At 64.4% G+C, this 17,287-nt stretch overlaps 2 protein-coding genes across 5 annotated transcripts; one reads left to right on the top strand and one right to left on the bottom strand.

The window, feature by feature from the left end:
* The first annotated feature begins 6,741 nt into the window (after positions 1-6,741).
* On the top strand, positions 6,742-11,343 carry LOC140657487 (rac GTPase-activating protein 1-like). The gene is made up of 16 exons (XM_072874575.1): positions 6,742-6,826; positions 6,952-7,154; positions 7,239-7,375; positions 7,596-7,674; positions 7,877-7,930; positions 8,548-8,625; positions 8,897-9,017; positions 9,291-9,451; positions 9,684-9,845; positions 9,961-10,056; positions 10,129-10,330; positions 10,411-10,516; positions 10,678-10,810; positions 10,886-10,988; positions 11,103-11,217; positions 11,292-11,343. The coding sequence occupies exons 1-16, from the start codon at positions 6,742-6,744 to the stop codon at positions 11,341-11,343; spliced, it is 1,887 nt and encodes a 628-aa protein (XP_072730676.1).
* A 920-nt stretch (positions 11,344-12,263) lies between these two features.
* On the bottom strand, positions 12,264-17,199 carry GMPPA (GDP-mannose pyrophosphorylase A). Of its 4 annotated transcripts, XM_072874818.1 has the most exons (13): positions 17,068-17,199; positions 16,902-16,999; positions 16,713-16,816; positions 16,127-16,319; positions 15,897-15,956; positions 15,617-15,747; positions 14,711-14,845; positions 14,437-14,534; positions 14,233-14,279; positions 14,043-14,135; positions 13,784-13,952; positions 13,597-13,693; positions 12,264-13,225 (listed from the first exon to the last, which is right to left on the bottom strand). In XM_072874818.1, exons 1-13 carry the CDS (start codon positions 17,108-17,110, stop codon positions 13,093-13,095), a joined length of 1,401 nt encoding a protein of 466 aa, XP_072730919.1. In that variant the 5' UTR covers positions 17,111-17,199; the 3' UTR covers positions 12,264-13,092. The 4 variants fall into 4 exon arrangements, with proteins under 4 accessions (XP_072730919.1, XP_072730920.1, XP_072730922.1 ...); XM_072874819.1 differs by having other exon boundaries at positions 12,264-13,693; positions 17,068-17,198; XM_072874821.1 differs by lacking the exon at positions 16,902-16,999 and having other exon boundaries at positions 17,068-17,154.
* Between the last annotated feature and the right edge of the window lie 88 nt (positions 17,200-17,287).

The following is a 17,287-nucleotide window of genomic DNA, read 5'->3' as shown; positions in this document are numbered from 1 at the left end:
GCGATGCTGGCCCTGCCCAGCTGCGCTCCCCTGGCCTGTGCTCCCCAGCACAGCTCTAAATCCATTAGCTTTGCATAATTAGATTTTTCTCAATTACCAGATTATGATAATTAACAGCTCATTTGTAGGAGGCAGTGCCTAATCCCGGCATCGCGCTTGGCTCCGCGCCAGCCTGGCTCACAAGGCTGCTGGCACGGGGACGGCAGGCAGCAGAGCAAACACCGGCGCAGGGGAGCCCTGCCGGGGGGGCAGGCAGCCTCAGGGGTGCTCCCAGGACCCCCCAAAAGCTCTCCACCACTGGTGACCTAGACCTCCCCTTGCACTGCCTGGCCAACACAGCCTGCCTGGACGCATCGGTCCCCAAAAATGGGAGGGATGAGAGCCCATGCAGGGACAGCATCTGCCGGCGAGAGGACTCAGCAGAGTTTTAGAAGCGGCTCAGGCACCCACGCGGCTCCAGAAATGCAGAAAACATCCTGCGACATCTCCTCCTGCAAGCAGGCACCAAGGGAAACCATGGGAGAGGTTAGCGTCATGGGCTGGGCTGGCACGGCTGCAGTCATTAAGGGGCTTGTTAATGAACTTTCCTAGTCAATAATGTTGCCAAGGAAGGACAGGAGAGCAGGGTAGCAGGAAGCAGCCGCCGGTAAGGTACCAATCTTCATCACAGGAAGGCAGGGCAGTCCAGGCAATTACTGCCCATCAACAGAGCTTCATCCCTAGTAAAATAATAGAACAAATATTAAGAGAAAAATGCTTTTGAGGACCTCAAGGGCAGGGGAACGGGGAGCAATAAAGATGTGCTCAGAGCTCACACAGAATAAATCTACCCAGTCCGACTTGATTGCCTTTTTTGGGTAAAATTGCTAAATGAATCGATGGAGAGGAGACAAGAGGTGTGATATATCAGGCTTTTATTAAAGCATTTGATATAGCATCTCAGGGAATTAATTCCAGTTGGCGGGGACAGCCATCCCCCGCCGGGGCTGGGTGCAGCCCTCGGGAAGCGAGGGGGATGGGGCAGCCCCGGGGCATGTGGTGGCATCCAGTGACACCAGCATGGGCAGCACCGTGGGGGCAGCCCCTCTTCTCCCACTCCGGGTGAACGTGCCACAGCTCCCGCTCCATGCCCTGGCTCCCGGGGCGGCTGTGCCAGGAGCACCAGGGTCACATCTGGACCGGCTGTGGGATGCAGCCCCATGCCCAGTCCCCACAGGACAGTGCTCGTAGCCAGCCCTGCACCCATTCGGGGCCACCACCTCCGCGTGCCCAGGGCTGTCCTGCAGCTTCAGGGCTCTTCTGCTCCCGCCGTGGGCTCTGCCTGCAGAGCTCTGGCTGGGAAATGGCATCATGCATGGGCAGCGGTCATGCCCAGCCAGGCACAACTGGCTGGGATGTCTCAAGCCATTCCCGTGCGTCTCCTTTGCACAGCGTTTCTGATCTTCCGCCATAAGCATCTCCAGGCGGGGGATCTGGTCCTGCCTCTCTGCCCAGCATGGGCGGCAATTTCGGCTTTGTACAGGCAATAAATCAGCCTGCTTGCCTGGAGGTGGCTGCGCAGCCCCTGCTGCTTCAGCTCGAATTTCCCAGTCTCAAATTACCCCGGGCCGCCTGAGAGCCGGCTGGTTTTGTGCTGCTTGTCCAAACTCCACCAGCTCCGTTTCTGTTGCTGGATTTTGCCAAAGGCCCTCGAGTGTTCCTGTGCCCAGGAGCAGCATCTCCCAGCGCCCGGCCCTCGAGGGCAGCCCTGCCAGGGAGCAGAGTTGCGCCAGCCCCGGCTGCCCGATGCCACGGGGAGCCGGACGAGCCTTGGCAGGGCGGCTTCGCTCAACCACAACGGCATTTGCTCCTTGGCCAGTTCAGCGTGGGGTCAGAGGTCCCAGGCCAAATTTCAACACATTTTTCCCAGCAGGGGAGCAGCCCAGAGTGTGGGTTTTGCTGGAAACCACATGGAGCGTTTCTCCTTGAAAACAGTTTCTCCCGACGGGGTTCCTTTGATGCTCACGCTGGGAGCACCACAGGCGGCAGTTACACTCCTGGCTGCAGCCTCCTTTCCCTCACCCAGGAGTCCCTCTTGCTGTCCCCTTCGGCCCCGACAGCCCCTTCCCCTGTCCCGTCAGTGCCAAGGAACCGGGGCTGGAGGTGTCGGAGGCGCTGGCAGCTCTCTCATTTAAACAGCCCTGCCACGGGGCAATGAGCGAGGGAGTCGCGCTGCTGCCAGCACCCACAAAGTGATGGGGTCCCCTGGAGCTGCGAGACCCCGGGGGAAGCTGGTGGAGAAGGGTCTCGCGAAGGCACAGCTTGCCCCAGCACCTGGCCAGCCAAGCTGCTCCATAAGAAAGGCACTAAATATCTGTGAGACCGTTCAGCCATCCCAAGTGGGTGTGATGAGCAAAGCACCAGTGGTTCAGAGGCCGAGCAGAGAGAAAAGACCTGTGTTTTTGTGGCATCAGCAGATCCTCCTCACACCCCCCGCTTTTGGGGTGACAGAGGAAACTATTAAATGCAGTGGTCCCAGCAGCAGCCTCTCCCCTTCCCACTATCTCCTCTCTCCCTGCAGCCTGGCTCCTTCCTGCACCAGCCTCTTTCCAGCTCCTCGCGCTGGTGCTAATCCCCTAATCTGTGCAAAGCAACAATTTTATGCATGGCACAGTGGCTGGTTTGAGATCTGCATCCCTCCTTCCCCGAAAGCCAGCTCCCTTATCAGCAGCAGGTATCAGGTGAGCCAGGCACCATCTACCTCTGATAAACCCATGTTTTATTTTGCCCTATTTCCATTTATCTCCAAGCCCGTAATTAGCCCTCATCTCACAACGCGTTGTGCTGCCTTGTGCGCTGAGGAGCGGAAGGGATCGTGCTTTGCTGGGCAGCCCTGGACCACAGCCTCTTGCTGGTGGGGTTTGAGGAGCCGGCAAGGTGATGCTTGGGGACGAATCCTGCCCACCACGCTGGCTGCCGAGCTGTCCCTCCTCTCTCCGCACCCGGGCCGCGTTCCCTTTAATCTCGCACAGCGGCGGAGATGGATTTCCTCCCTGTGAGCCAGATGTGTTGCACAGAGCATAAACACCCGCGACAGTTGTTGTGCTCCTCGGTGCAAAGGCATCAGATGTCTGCATTAAAACAAAGCTCTCCACTTAATTACTCAGGCTGATAATTCAGCGCGTGGAGGCGGCTCTGGCTGAGAGCAGAGGGCTGGATCACAGCTGGGACTGGAGAGCCTTGGAGTGCACATTAATCCCGGCTCTTGCAGCCCTGATTAACGGTGCTGGAAACCTGCCCACCCTGCTCATTCCCAGGGGAAGGGTCCATCCTGGCACCCACTCGCTGCCCTGCCGGAGGGGGCCCAGGCTGGTGCCTGAGGGACTCTGCTGACCCCTTGCTGGGCCAAGGCACCCCCTTCCCAGCATCTTTGGGGTGGGATGGCCCAGGACATGGGGACCATCGATCGGAGGGTGCTGCACTGCCCTGGGCACAGCCATCCGCCGCATCTGGAGCCCAAGGGAGCTGCACACAGGATGGGGAGGGCAGAGCATCAAGGTCACCCCGTGCAGGGACCCTCTGCCAGAGCATGGCTGGTGGGAGCTGGTGCCAGCCCCATGGCTGGGCTCAGACCAGGACCAGGCAGATCACCAAAGGCTTTGTCCTTGGGGCCCAAGCTGCATGCTCCTGCTAACCTGCATTTCTCCTTCCGTGGACCAGCAAACACCTTCTGCAAATTCACCTCGCTCCCCTCAGCCAGCACCAGGACCCAGGGCGCTTCCTGGGAGAGCCCCTCACTCAGCCGTCGGGGCAGGCATGTGCCCTCGGCCCCTGAGCGCCCACCCTGCTCTGCCAGTCTCTCCAGGATGGGATGCTCACGTGTGGGGCTGCTCCCTTGGACCCATCTCCCCTGCCCTCTCCCTTCAGCCTGCTCTCCCAGCCCAGCCCCTACCCCCTGCCCAGGCTCCTCACCTCTCCCTCCCTCCCTGAATCCAGTGCCTGGGCATCCCCAGATCTGGGGCATCCCTCTCCCAGCAGAGCCCCCATCCCCGGGCACCCTGCAAGCTGGTGCTGCTGCAGATCCACCTGTGGGGTCCTGTCTGTCCAGGGAGACTGATTTCCTCCAGCTCTGGTCTTGCCCTCTTATCTCTCCTCCCCGGGCTGCACGCCTCGCTCCGTGGCCCGGGCAAGCGGGAGCGATGGACCCCATCCTGCCCGGGCTGAGCGCCAAGGCTGGTGCTGGGAATGCAGGGCAGCCGGGCCCGATGGAGGCAGGCAGGCAGCTGCGGGCAGCACCATCCCAGCGGGGCCCCAAGGGTTAAGTTGTCATGTATTCAGGGCCACGCGCTGGCCAGGAATTACACTTTTATCGGCACGCGGTGCTGCCGCCGCTTGAATTGGGACTGGGAACTCTATTTCCGAGCTCACCCAAATTATTCTCCAAGAGATAAAGCGTGGTGCAGAGCAGCGCCGGCGCTTCATTAACATTCCCCAGCCCATTCAGCTTTAAACGAAGATTGCCTGCCTCGGAAAATGATAAAATTGAACATGTGAAGCAGGGCATTATGTTCCATCAGCCGATATTATTTCCCACGCAGGGGCCGAGCAGAGACACAAACAGCTATTTATGCAGCGCCTGGCCAAGCCGAGGTGGCTCGGGGGAGGGGGAGAACAGGCTGGGGGGGCACAGGATGGGTGGCGAGTGCTCCCCACCCATCCCCAGTCACGAGAGGGGCTGCCCACACATGCTGCCGGGGCAGCTCTGCCCTCCTGGGGGCTGCCGGACTTGTGCCCAGGGTGCGGGGTGGGTTTGGGTGCCACAGACCTGCTCTGTGCATCAGGTGAGGGAATGCACTCAGGCGTGCGTGGGGTCCCCCAGACAGCTCTGGCTGTGCCCTGCAAGGCTGGAGCATTTCCATCTGCCACCCTGCCCCGGGGGATGCGTGTGCCCTGCTAGGGCTGAGCAAGCGGCGTGCTGGGTCCGTGTGCAGGATGGGGTCCCACCTCCCGGGGCTGGGTGCTGGGCCAGCAGGTGCTGGGGAGCACCCGCAGCCGGGGAGCGCGTGCCTCCGTGGAGGTGAGCAGGCAGCGGAGGGCTGAGCAGGCAGGCCCCCGGGGCTGCGATTGGATTTTGCTTGGCCGTGCCGAGCCTATCGATCCAGTAGTAATTAAAGTCGCTCCAAAACCTGACTCATATTCAACCTTGGGAGGAAGGAGCTTCTCTGAGAAACACCCTCTGCTCCCTGTGCACTGGCAGAGCGTGGAGCTCAGCCCCACCGGGGTGCTGCCAGCCTGTCCCAGCCCCCTGCCAGACTCTGGGGCAGCCTGGTGCCCAGGGCAGCAGCACCCCATCAGGCAGCATCCCGGCCAGCGTCCCCAGCACCACACAGTCCCGCAGTGACCCTGATGAGGTTCAGTCCTTGGGGTGGGGTCCGTGCTGCCCGGACCCTATAGCCCAGGACGAGCCAAGCACCTCAGGCGCATCCCTGGGATGTGGGGGTGCTCCCCCATGCCCCTCGCTTGTCACTGCCTGGGCCCTGTGTGGGACCGGCACGGGGAGAGGAGCCTCTTGAACCTGCAGCCGCCCCCGAGAGGAAACCGGGAGGGGGGGAACCTGCTGCCGCATGCCCATGGGGTGCAAAACCCCTTCTGCAGGACAGAGGCATGCAGGCAGGTGTGAAGGCAGGCGAGGGGCCTGCGAGCGTGTGTGTGTGTGTGCGTGTGTGTGTGTCACGCCCAGCCTTGCCGCCAGCCCCGCTGCTATTCCCGGTATTCCAAGCAGGTCGGGACAGGCAGCGAGGAGTGGGAGCTGCCGTTCACCGGGGCCCCCCACAAACCCGCCCAGAGCCCCCGCGGGGACGCAGGGCCACCAGGACTTGGGGGCTGCGGCGGGGAGGGGGTCCCGGGGCTGGGAGCTGCTCCGCGAGCCCCTGGGCAGGGCCCCCGGTGGGCACAGCACCCCCGCAGCGCCGGGCAGCGGCTGGGCTTTGAGGCGGGGAGGTGGCTCCATCTGCAGGACACGGCCCCGGCCGGGAGCCCCGGTGCTGGGGGTCCCCGCAGCCCCAGGCAGCCGCCAGCCGCTTTGCATGCAGGGCACAGCGGTGGGGGACAGCGGACAAGGACACCGGCTCCTCCGCCTCCTCCGCCTCCTCCGGCCCCCACCCGCGCCGCTCCCGCGAAGCGGGGCTGGGGGAAGCGGTGCCGGGAGCCAGCCCCCTCCCGCACCCCTGCACCCCCAGAGCACCCCGCGCCCAGTGCTCCCGCCCGACACCCCTGCACCCCCAGAGCGCCCCGAACCCACTGCGCCTGCACCCCTCAAGTGCTCTCATCTGGTACCGCGCTGCCAGGGCACCCCGCCTCCAAAGGCGGCCCCCACCCAGCACCCTCATCCTGCCCCGGGCTCTTGCCCTGCACCCCTGCAGCCAGCACTGCCGCCCCGCACCCGGGGCACCCCACGCCCAAGGCTCCCGGGAGGGCTCCCCTTGGCCGGGAGCCGTCGGGGCGACGGGCCGGGCCACGGTCGCAGCGGCAGGCGGAGGCGGAGCCGGGCCGGGCTCCACCCCGGCCCCCGGCCCACATAGGCCGGCCGGGAGGGCCCCTCGCCCCCGGAGCCTGCGCCGTCCCAGGGGCGGCACGGCAGACCCCGGCGGCTGGGGGAGAGCGTGGGGCAGGAGCTGGGGGGGGGGCCCCGGGAAGGGGGGGGCCGTGCTGCCTGCCTCCGGGGGGGCTGCGGGGGGTCCCGTCCCGTCCCAGGGCAGCGGGATGCTGCGGCAGCGCTGCGGGCGGCTCCTGGCCCGGCTGGAGCGGGCGCTGCAGCTGCTGGAGCTCGGCGGCAGCGTGGAGGAAGGTGGGTGCGTGCAGCCCCTCGGCCTGGGGCACCCCGGGACCCCCAGGTCTGCTGCCAGCGGGGGCTGGGGCATCTGGGGGCCAGCCCCCCCATCCCGGCTGGCCACCTGCTTGTGTTGCCCCCAGACTACATCCAGATTGCTCGGCGCTTCGAGGCGACGCGCCAGAGATGCTGCCGCCTGGAGCAGGACGGGCGGCGGGCCCGCGAGCAGCTGGCCCGTGTGGAGGCTGAGCGGGCAGCGCTGGAGGTGAAGCTCAAGCACGCCCGCAACCAGGTGGAAGTGGAGATGAAGAAGCGGCACCGGGCGGAGGCTGAGCTGGAGAAGCAGGTCTGGGGGCTGGCTGCAGGCATACCCCACGGGGCTGGCTGCGGGGACCCCAGCCCGTTCACCGCTGCCCCATTTCGCTTGCAGGAGCGCAAACTTCAGCTAGTCTTCGAGTCCCTGATGCGGGAGCCGTGGGGCAGCAGGGTGCTGAGCAGGGAGCAGTGCTCCGTCCTCAGCGCCCTGGCCAGCCGGCGCCTCGGGGCAGCTCTGGCACCGGGCAGGAGGTGAGCAGGGCTGGCGGTCCTCGCCCCAGCCCCTCGGGCAGCCCTGGGCTCAGCCGTGACCCTCTTCTCCTCACCTCTGCTGGGCTCGGGGTCTGGCTGGGCACAGGGGAGCTCGGGCACTGCAGAGGTGTCCACTCTGGGCTCCCAGGAGCGGCTGTACGAGTAGCTGCTGGCCAGGGGGAGTTGCCCCAGCCAGGCTGACCCCCAGCTCGCTCCGCAGGTCGTCTATGGTAGATGAGTCGTGCCAGTCCCTCCTGTCCCACTCGGACATCAGCTATGACCGCACTGAGGATGACGTGGTAAGGAGTGACGCCCTGCGAATCCCAGGGTTTGGCTTGTCCCCAGCAGCAAAGGGGTGGTTTTTCCCCACTCCCACAGTGGGGCAGCCCCTCTGCATGGCCATGGTTGGGGGTGGGCAGCTGTCGGAGCCAGAGCACGGATGCCTGGGGTGCCCCGGCCCCATGCAGCCCTGCCAGCCCGCAGCCTCCCTGTGCCTTTCAGGATGTTGATATGACGGTGGTGCGGACCCTGAAGCGCAAAGCCCAGGAGAGGCAGGTACGGGGGACATGCTGGGGTGCAGCAGTCCTGGGGGCTGGTGCTGAGGTGGAGTGTGTGCCCCTGCGTGGGTGAGGATCCCCCAGGTCTGCTCTGCTCTCCTGCACTGTGCCTGTGGGACCCCTTGCCTGCACAGGTCAGCAGCCCAGGCTGGGGTGCTGGCCCTGGGCCACGCAGGGTTAGGGCACCGAGATACTTCTCCATCCCCGTGCAGGAGGCTGCAAGGAGCCTGGCAGGGGGGGTTAATTTATTGATGCTGGGCTGGGAGCGTTGTCTCTCGGCAAACCTCCTGTGATCAATAGAAACTCCATTACCCTCCACTGTGGCCCAGCTGGGCTCCTCAATAATTCATCCCCACATGCAGGCATCCTGCACCCCACTCTGCTCACACCTCTGCATTGCAGGCCTGTCCTGGCCTCCCCCAGCCCCTGGGCTGGCTCCGACCCCAGTGGGGGACCTGGGTGCCCATGGGTTCCTACAGTGCCTGGTGTGGGGCAGGGTGAGACTAGGACCTTTTGTGGGGCTGAGACCACTTGGCTTGGGTGCTCTGGGGTGGGGGGGGAAGAGTCAGGGAGGGGGTCCCTGCCTACCCTTCACCCCATCTGCTCTGTCCCCAGCGTGTGTCCCTGGCCCCTCAGATCGGCCCTGTGGTGGTGGCGAAGCGGCACCGGTCTTCTGTGGCACCCCACAACACTGTGAGTAGGGACCTGTGCCCTGGGCAGGGTGTTGCCAGAAGACAACACTGAAACCTTCAGTCCTGCGGGGCTGTGGGGTCTGGGGGTGCTCAGCTGTCCCCTCTGGATGCCTGTGCCCTGCAGCCTGTATCCCCCCATACCCATGGTGACAGCATCCCAGGCTGTGCAGGACCACGGGGATAGGGAGCAGGCAGAGCAGAGCTTGTGGGGAGACGTTGGAGCACCATGGTGCTGCAGCCATGCACGTTCTCGCTGCTCCCCATCTCAGCAGGCGAGTGTGCCCGCCGTGCCCCCTCCTGATGAGGTCCCAGGCCCTGCTGGCAGCCTCCCACCTGCTGCTTTAGTGCCACGCCGCCGCTCTCGCCAGGGACACCGTGCCTCCACGCATGCAGGTCACGGGAAGGGCTGGGGAGGGGGCTCATGGGCAGTGTGGGACCAGCCTCAGGGTGCTGCTGTCATGGGGGAGGGAGGGGATCTTCTGGGGCATGATTGTCCCCACCAACGGGGGTACTGGGGTCCTCTGGACATGCCAAATGCCAGTGTCCCAGGGCAGTTGGGGTGTTGCAGGGGCTCCCTGGGAGGTGGGAAGCCTCCCTACATCCCAGCCAGGAGCTGAGGCGGTTTGCCTTTCAGGGCCCCCTCCACTGCCTTCTCTCTCTCTGCAGAGCTGACCACGGTGTGGGGCACCAGCGAGGATCCAGGCTGCCATGGCCCAGGGCAGGAGAGCCACACCGAGTGCGGCTCCGCAGGGCAGCCAGTGCCAGCCCGCTTCCCCTCGCCTCCACGGGGCCTCCCGCAGCTCCAGCACCAGTTCACCTCCAAAACGGTGCATGCCCCAGCCTCTCTCCCTCCTCTTGGCTGCTACAGAAAAGGGAGGGGGGCAGGGGGAGTGGGTCGGGGTGGGGAGCAGGGGGGCAAAGCTCTCCTCCATCCCCCCACCCCAGCTCTGCCAGCACGGGGGATGAATGGAGGCGGTGGGGGCTGGTTTGGGCGGGATGAAGGAGTGGTACTGGGTACGTGCAAGAAGGGGGGGCCCTGACTCTGTTACCCCTCTCCAGGTGATCCGCCCCGAGCCATGTGGCGTCTGCGGCTCCCGCATCCGCTTTGGGAAAGCTGCCGTCAAGTGCCGCCAGTGCCAGCTGCTGCTGCACCCCAAGTGCCGGGAGCAGTGCCCCGGCCCCTGCACACCCCGGCCTCACCACCATGCCTGGCCCCGCGAGGTGAGGGGGGGCCCGGCGGTGCCTGGGGGCTGCTCCATGGGGCTGCCGGGCTATCAGCCCTGGGATGCCGGGGCTCCGCTCCCGGCACAGAGCGGGTTGGCATTGTCCTCCCCAGGGCGTGCTGGCTGACTTCGCCCCCCCCACACCACCCCTGGTGCCCGCGCTGGTGGTGCAGTGCGTGACTGAGGTGGAGACGCGAGGCTTGACGGAGGTAGGGGCCGGGGCGGTGGGGGCGGTGATGCTGTGGTCCTCGCGGGGCTGAGCCCCTCTCCCTGTGCCCCAGACGGGGCTGTACCGGGTGCCGGGCACGGAGCAGCTGGTGCGGGAGTGGAAGCGGAGGCTGCTGCGGGCCGGAGGTGCGCTGCCCGCCCTTGGCAGCGTGGCTGACATCCACGTGGTGTGTGGGGTGCTCAAGGACTTTCTGCGGGGGCTCAAGGAGCCGCTGGTCACCTTCAGCCTCCACCCTGCCTTCCTGCGGGCTGCTGGTGAGCGGGGGTCCCAAGCCGGGGTGTGGGGTGGGAAGGGGCTGCTCCTCCCTTAACACCCCTCCCCGGTGCTGCCGCAGACATCCCGGACGATGCCGCCTGCAGCACAGCCCTGCGCCATGTGGTGAGCAAGCTGCCCCCGGCCAACAGGGACACCCTGGCCTTCCTCATGCTGCACCTGCTCAGGTGAGGGGCTCATCCCGGCACAGCCTCCCATGGGTCTGTCCCCATCTCCTGGCTCCCTGCTGCCCACCCAGGCTCCATGCCCCAGAGCGGGGAAGCTGGGCTGAGGATGAAGGGCCCCTTGGCCGGGCAGCGTGCTCACACCGTCCATCCCCCCCTTGCAGGGTGTCGCGCAGCCCTGACTGCAAGATGGACGTCTTCAACCTGTCCCGCGTGTTTGGTCCCACGCTGGTGGGACACAGCTCGGCCAACCCCACGCCGCTCGCCATCATGGAGGACACGCCGCGGCAGTGCAAGGTGAGGGGGTCCCCAAGGTGTGGGGTGTACCCTGGGCGCTGCCAGCATCCCCGTTCTCAATCCCTCCCTGCTCAGGTGGTGGCTCGGCTCCTCTCACTGCCGCCCGACTTCTGGAGAGGCTTTGTGGGGACGGAGCAGGAGAACCTGGTGCCGACACCAGCCCTGGGGGACGAACGTGGTGAGGCACAAGAGCCCTGGCCCCCTCCCTGCCCTTGCCCTGTGGCTGCTGAAAGGTCCTGGGTGCCCACAGCTGGGCTAGGGCGTGGTAACTGTCCCCTGCCCTGTCCCACAGAGCCATTCTGCCCTGTCGCCTCCCCGGAGCCCAAGCCGGGCCAGCTGAGCCCAGCTGGCACCTGCTGCCTCCCCAGCACCCTGCGGAGCTGCGTGGGCATGGCCGCCCGGCCCCCGTGAGTGCTGCCGGGTGTGGGTGGGGGCCCAGGGGAGCTCGCTTTGCACCCCTGACTCATCTCTCCCTATGCAGGCAGGGGCCGGCCCCAAGGAAGGTGGGTCGGTTCTTCCCTTCTCCAGTGTAGCCTGCAGCGGTGGCTCCCTGGGGGCATGGAGCTGGCACCAGAGAAGGAGCGAAGCCTGCGGGGCCAGGCAGCTGCCTGTGGGCTGGTGGTGCTGAGCTCCAAGCCCTGCTCTGCTTCCCTGGGCTCTGCCCAGCTGCGGTGGCAGGGACGCTGCCCCAGCGCTGCCCTTAAGGTCTGGTTTGTATTAAATGTTTGCAGCAAAACAAGCCTGGCTGTAGCTACTGTCTGTCCCTCCCTGCTGCTGCCAGGTGCCAGGGTTGACAGAGCCTGGCTGGGCAGCAGACAAGAGCTGTACTGACAGCAAGGGTGAGCAGTGCTCCCCAAAACCCCTGCTTTTGCTGGGCAGGGCAGGTAGAGCCCCCTCCCTGCCCTAGCTGAAGCCCTCCTCTCCCTGCCCTGGAGCCCAGGATGTGGGAGGCCCCTCTTTCAACCCAGATGTTGGCCTCAAGTAATCAGAGCTGCTGCTGCTGCTGCTCAGGGCAGGACAACCTTAAAGCGTTTCCAGACTTCCTGGCACCTCAGCAGAGGCCCCTTTAACTCCTTCCTCCCCTCCAGCCCCGGCGCTGGAGCTGCAAAGCCCAGGCAGGGCTGGGATGCACAGCTCGCTGTCCCTCCCAGAGGGGGAAGCTGGCTGAGGCTGTAATGGGCAAGGGCCCAGGAAGGGCTTGTCCCCCATATAACTCTGCACAAGGGACAGCCACTACAAGGGGAGCTTAGGGAAAAGGGGCCTTACACAACAGGGCTAAGAACTGCCCCAGGGCCACGTCCAGCAGCTGAGAAACCCTTGTCCGTACTAAAACCCAGGCCAGATGCAGGACACAGGAGAAAATTCATGGACAATCCTGAAAGCAAGTACTTTGGCTCAGTTTCCCCCAGTGCATGGGTGTTCACCAGTGGGCAAGGAAATTAGCACATCCAAGGCAGAGGCAAAACTGAAGGAGTTTAATGTGCTTAAAGTCAGGGAACAGCTAATCCCTGCCCAGGACCACAGGAGAACTGGGACAAGAATGCAAAGGGCTGGGAGCAAGGATTTACTGCAAATCTGTCGAACTGGGGTGGCACTGGATGGATGGAGAATACCTAATGCAGTGCCTCACTGAAGGTGAGAGGTGCAATGGGGCCCTTGGCAGAGTGCGGGGCTTTAGCACAGAGCTCCAAAACCAGAGGAGAAGATAGGGAAATAAGTGGATAAAGGGCAGTGTTGGTTACCACAGCCATAGTGTGCCAGGATCAGCAGGGACTTGCCTTAAATAAAACCAGGTTTTTTTGAGACACAGTGACATGGTTGATCTCTGCCACCTGCACACATGTAAGTTGATTGCTCCAGTGCCCTGTAGACAGGGCTGGTGTGAGGGGAGACATGCGGCAAACGCCCCAAGCTGCAGCCATGCTGGTGCAGAGGCTGTTGGCCCACCAGGGTAGCAGGGGCCCGCTGCCATCACTGCGAGCCCTGCCTAGGCAGCCTCTGCAGGTCTCAGCCTGACAGGAGGAGGCTCGGCAGGGCTGGCAGCTCTCCTAGCTCATACTGAGCCCTTGGGGGCCGGAGGTAGTGCTGGGGGAAGGGTGCTTTTGCAGCTCCCTCCAGGGCCAGCAGCTTGCCTGTCCAACCCAGCCCTCATGCACCACAACCCTCAGGATAGCCTGGTGCTGCTCTGTTTTCCCAGTGGTAGGCAGGAGCCCAGATCAGGCTGTTGCAATCACACTGTTGAAATTGGGATCCTCACAGCCAGCTCCCGCAGGGTGGGTTGCCTATGCAGAACAGGCACAGTCAAAGCTCCCCAGCCTCTGAGATGGGCCAAGACCTTCCAGGGAGTTGCACACAGCAACTTTTGCAGAGCAGGGAGAGCCTGGTGAGGGGTGGCAAGACAGTGCTGGTAGTGCCCTTTGGTGGAGAAACACCCAAAGCTCAGGACCTGAGATACTGCAGGCAGCAAATGCTCCCTCACCAGCCCCAGCCCAGGGCTCTCTGCACAGGCATGCAGCCTAGTGCCAGGGCCACGTGCTGTCCCCAAAGCCTTCACCCTGCCCCAGGGCTGGTCCCTGGGCTGCAAGAGAAGCAGCACGCGAGGCTGATGCTCACCAGCTTTAATGTCTGTCTGGACTAGGAGTCAGGCACTTGCAGGGCTCCTGGCCTGCACCTACCCCTCTGGGGGTGCTGGGAACCTCCCAGGAGGTGAAGCCCCCAGCACAGGCTCTTGCTTTGGGGGGCTGGTACTGGCCACCTGCCTCCAACCCAGCAAACAGCTGACTCACAGGATAATCTGGTTCTTGTAGCTGCGGCTCAGCTCCTTGTGAGGAAGGACGATGGAGTTGAGAATAACGACCTCAGCAGGGATGGTGACACTGCAGCCTGCAGGGAGAGTGTCAGTGGGTTAGCAGGAGGGGAGAGACTCTGCCCCACTGCGTGGGGCCAGGGCAGCTGGGTGCAGGTAGGATGTACCCAGGATTGTGATGGATGGTGTGAGGCGCCCGTCCCGGAAGAGTGTCTCGCTGTCAATCTTGGCATAGGGATCGTTGGGGTTGGGGTCACTAGGCGTTCCTTCAACCCGGGCCCAGCGCCCAATGGTGCTGTCCCAGCCCACGATGGTATTGAGAACACAGGTGTGGTCCTGGGGCAAAGGAATGGGGGTGAAGGGTGCTGCTGCCTCCCTGCAAGGGGTAGGGGTTGACACCCACACCCTCAGACAAACTCTACTTACATGGAGTGAGGCGCCGTGCAGGACAATGGACTCTCGCACGCGCACACCAGCTCCCACCGTCACCCCCTCCCCAATGGAGACGTTGGGGCCCAGCTATGAGGACAGAGGGAGGCGATAAGGTCAAGGACAATGGCACCCTCAGCTCCCCCAAGCATCACCCTTCTGCAGAGTCCCACAGGCCTGCACTCACCACCGCAGTGCTGTCGATGGAGGCTGTTGGGTGGATGTACACGTTCCCTGCAACACAAGGCAGCTGTGTCAGGAGAGGCAGCTCACATGAGCACCCGCCACTCAGATCAGGGGAGGTCCTGCCCATGGGTTCCACTTCCTCCCAAGGCTGCCCTGTCCTCACACGGGGCAGCCCCCAAGGCAGTGGGGGGTGTCAGAGGGGTACCTCGGATGACAGGGCCTCCAGGCTTGTTCTGGGCCAGCCTCTCGGGGTGGCTTTTGCTGTACTGGTTCAGGTAAAGGCGGCTGGCATAGATAGCAGAGCTGGAGGAGGAAAAGCAAAAGATTATTACCACCTCTCTGGCACTACCAAGGCAGAGGAGGGTCTGAATTCAGCACCCCCTACCCACCCCTGGGCCCTGCCTGGGCACCCTCATCTCCCATCTCTGGTACGGACCGCTCGATGCCCCTGCTGCGCTAGCTCTAGCCCCAGCCCTTACCCTGCTGATTTGATCTGGCTCCAGAAGCCATCCGTTTTGTAGACATAGAGCTTGCCACTCCCAGCCAGTGCCGTAAAAACGTCTTGCTCTAGCCGGATCACTTCTGCACGCTGCCAGCCATTGGAGCTCTCCTCTCTGCAAGCGAGAGGCCCGTTAGACACCCATCCCAGTCACGGCCTCAGCCAGGGACCCCAGCAGCTACCCTCCCCAAATCTGCGGGCTCCGGTGATCCTGGACTCCTTCCTAGCCATGCACTTCCCCCCAAAGGTGGGGACAGCCCCAGCCATCAGGCTAGGCCTGCCCAGCCCCGCTGAGCCCCAGAGCGGCAGAGGGATGGGGCTCTGCCAGCTGAAATAAGCTCTTAGCCAGAAGTTGATGGTGCAAGAGCCCCACCCAGTCCAGGTGGGTGTACGAGCACCGCAGCGTACAATCCTGCCCCCGTTCCAGAGCCCTGCACAGCTGGATTTTTGCTTGGGTGGTGGTGGAGATGCCAGGTGACAGGCTGCTGGTGCAGAGAGCTGGAGGTGGGAGCAGAGCATTCCCAGGTGAAAGGCTTGCTCAGCCCCTTGTCCAGAGCTCAATGAAGATGGGGTGGGAGGAGAGGAAGGGAGAAGGGGAGTCTCAAGCTGGCCAGGAGGGGAGCAGAGGAAAGAGCAGCCTTGCAGAGTAGTCTGGAGCAGAGACGAAAGCATGCATTTCCGCTAGGGATGATCCAGCCCGGAGAGCAGCCAGTGCAGACACAGAGGGAGACTTACCCAAGGTAAGGACAGCTGGTGCAGGACCAGGAAACAAGTGAGTGATGGCAGAGGAGAAGAGAAGATAGAGAAAGAATGGAGGATGAGCGTGCTGCTGCAGCCCCAGGAAACAGTGGGGTGGGAGGGATGTGGGGCAGAGAGAGGCACTCACAGCACTAGCTCCTGCTGGTTCCTCTGGAAGACCTCACCAATGTGCTGGAAGATGTCAGGTGTGAACAGGTAGACGCCACAGTTAATTATCTCACTGACAAACGTGCTGGGCTTCTCCACGTAGTGCTGGACCTGGAGGCGAGGGCAGAGATGTGAGTCCCTGGGTGCAGCCCCCGCGGCTGGCGTCACACCCTCTGTGGCAGGCCGGGAACACGCGCCCACGCGGGCAGCGCAGCACCTGCTGCCCACACTGTGCCCGGCTCCCTGAGGCCCTCCAGTACCTCCTGCGTGTCCGCGTTCGCCACGATACAGCCATAATTCAGCGCCTGCGTCCTGTTGGCCTGCAGAGCAAGGATGTGTTAGCAATGGTGGAGCAGCAGGCATGCGGATGCAGAGCAGATGAGACCCGGAGCTCGCACCCAAGGACCCATCCACCGCAGGAGCCACTGGCTTCTAGATGAGCCCATGGCAGAGCACCGCTGCTCCTCTGCTCCCCAGCACTGCCACTCACTGTGGTACCCAGAATGACAAAGCTGTGCGCGTCCCCGTGCCGCTGCCGGAACTCCAGCATCTCCTGCAAGGGGAACTCTGAGCACACGTCCGCGTTGAGGACAAAGAAGGCCTCAGCACCACCCGACAGGATCTGGTCTCGGAAATGATAGATGCCACCACCCGTGCCCAGCGCCGCGTACTCCTGGAGATACCTGCGAGCCAAGCAGGGAAAAGCGAGGGCTTAGGGAAGCGGGGGTCTGGTGGCACCGCCCGGCAGCAGGGCAGGGAAGGGCCGGCGAGACAATCCTGCCACGCAGCGATGGGGTTCACGTGGATGTCGGCACAGGGGAAGGAGGCAGTGGCAGCTTAGAGCTGTGCTGGAGAGGCACCTTTGGAGCAGGAGCCAGCCAGGGCAGGGCCCAGGGCAAGCGAGATTTGGCAGAACTAATGCGGGATGCCCGCTGTGCCCACCCACGCTGGGACACGGCCCACCTGCCCAGCGCCCAGGCTCTGGCTGGGGACTGCCAGCCCGGGGGAAGCGGGCGAGGGGCCGAGCTGGGCTGTGCCACCACGGGTACCGCGGGGGCGGGAGGGCCCCTGCCCACCTGATGGGGATCTTGAACTCCTGCTGCGCCGACACCAGGAAGCGGCTGAGGGCCTCGTGGGGCTGGTAGAAGCCCATCAGCAGGATCTCCTTCATGCCGGGCACCTGGCGCGGGCGGCAGGGAGCCGAGTGGGGAGGGCGGCCCCGGCCCCGGCCCCGGCCGCCCGGCCCCAGGCCCGGCCCCCCGTACCTTGGCGCAGGCCTCGATGTGGTGCTGCACCATGGGCACCCCGGCCACGGGGAAGAGCGGCTTGGGCACCTCGAAGGACAGCGGCCGGAACCGGGTCCCTGCGGAGCAGAGGCGGGTGGGCGGGGGCCGGCGCCGGCGGGACGCCCCGCGGGCCGGGCGCACTTACCCTTCTGCGGGCCCCCGATGAGGATCACCGCCTTCAGCGGCATCGCGGCTCCGCTCCGCTCCGGCAGCCCCCGCCCGGCCCCGCCGCCGCTCCCGCCTCCCCCGGCCCGCCCGCCGCTTCCGCACACGTGGCTGCGACACGTCAGCGCGCAGCTCTCTCTCCCCCTCATGCGTCATCGCGCCGAGCGGTGCTGCCGGAGACGCCCGCCGACCGCCAGGGG

This window comes from Ciconia boyciana, chromosome 10, assembly GCF_034638445.1.
Source record: "Ciconia boyciana chromosome 10, ASM3463844v1, whole genome shotgun sequence".
NCBI lineage: Eukaryota > Metazoa > Chordata > Aves > Ciconiiformes > Ciconiidae > Ciconia > Ciconia boyciana.
Note: the sequence above shows the minus strand (reverse complement) of the source record. Positions and strands in the feature narration are given on the sequence as shown.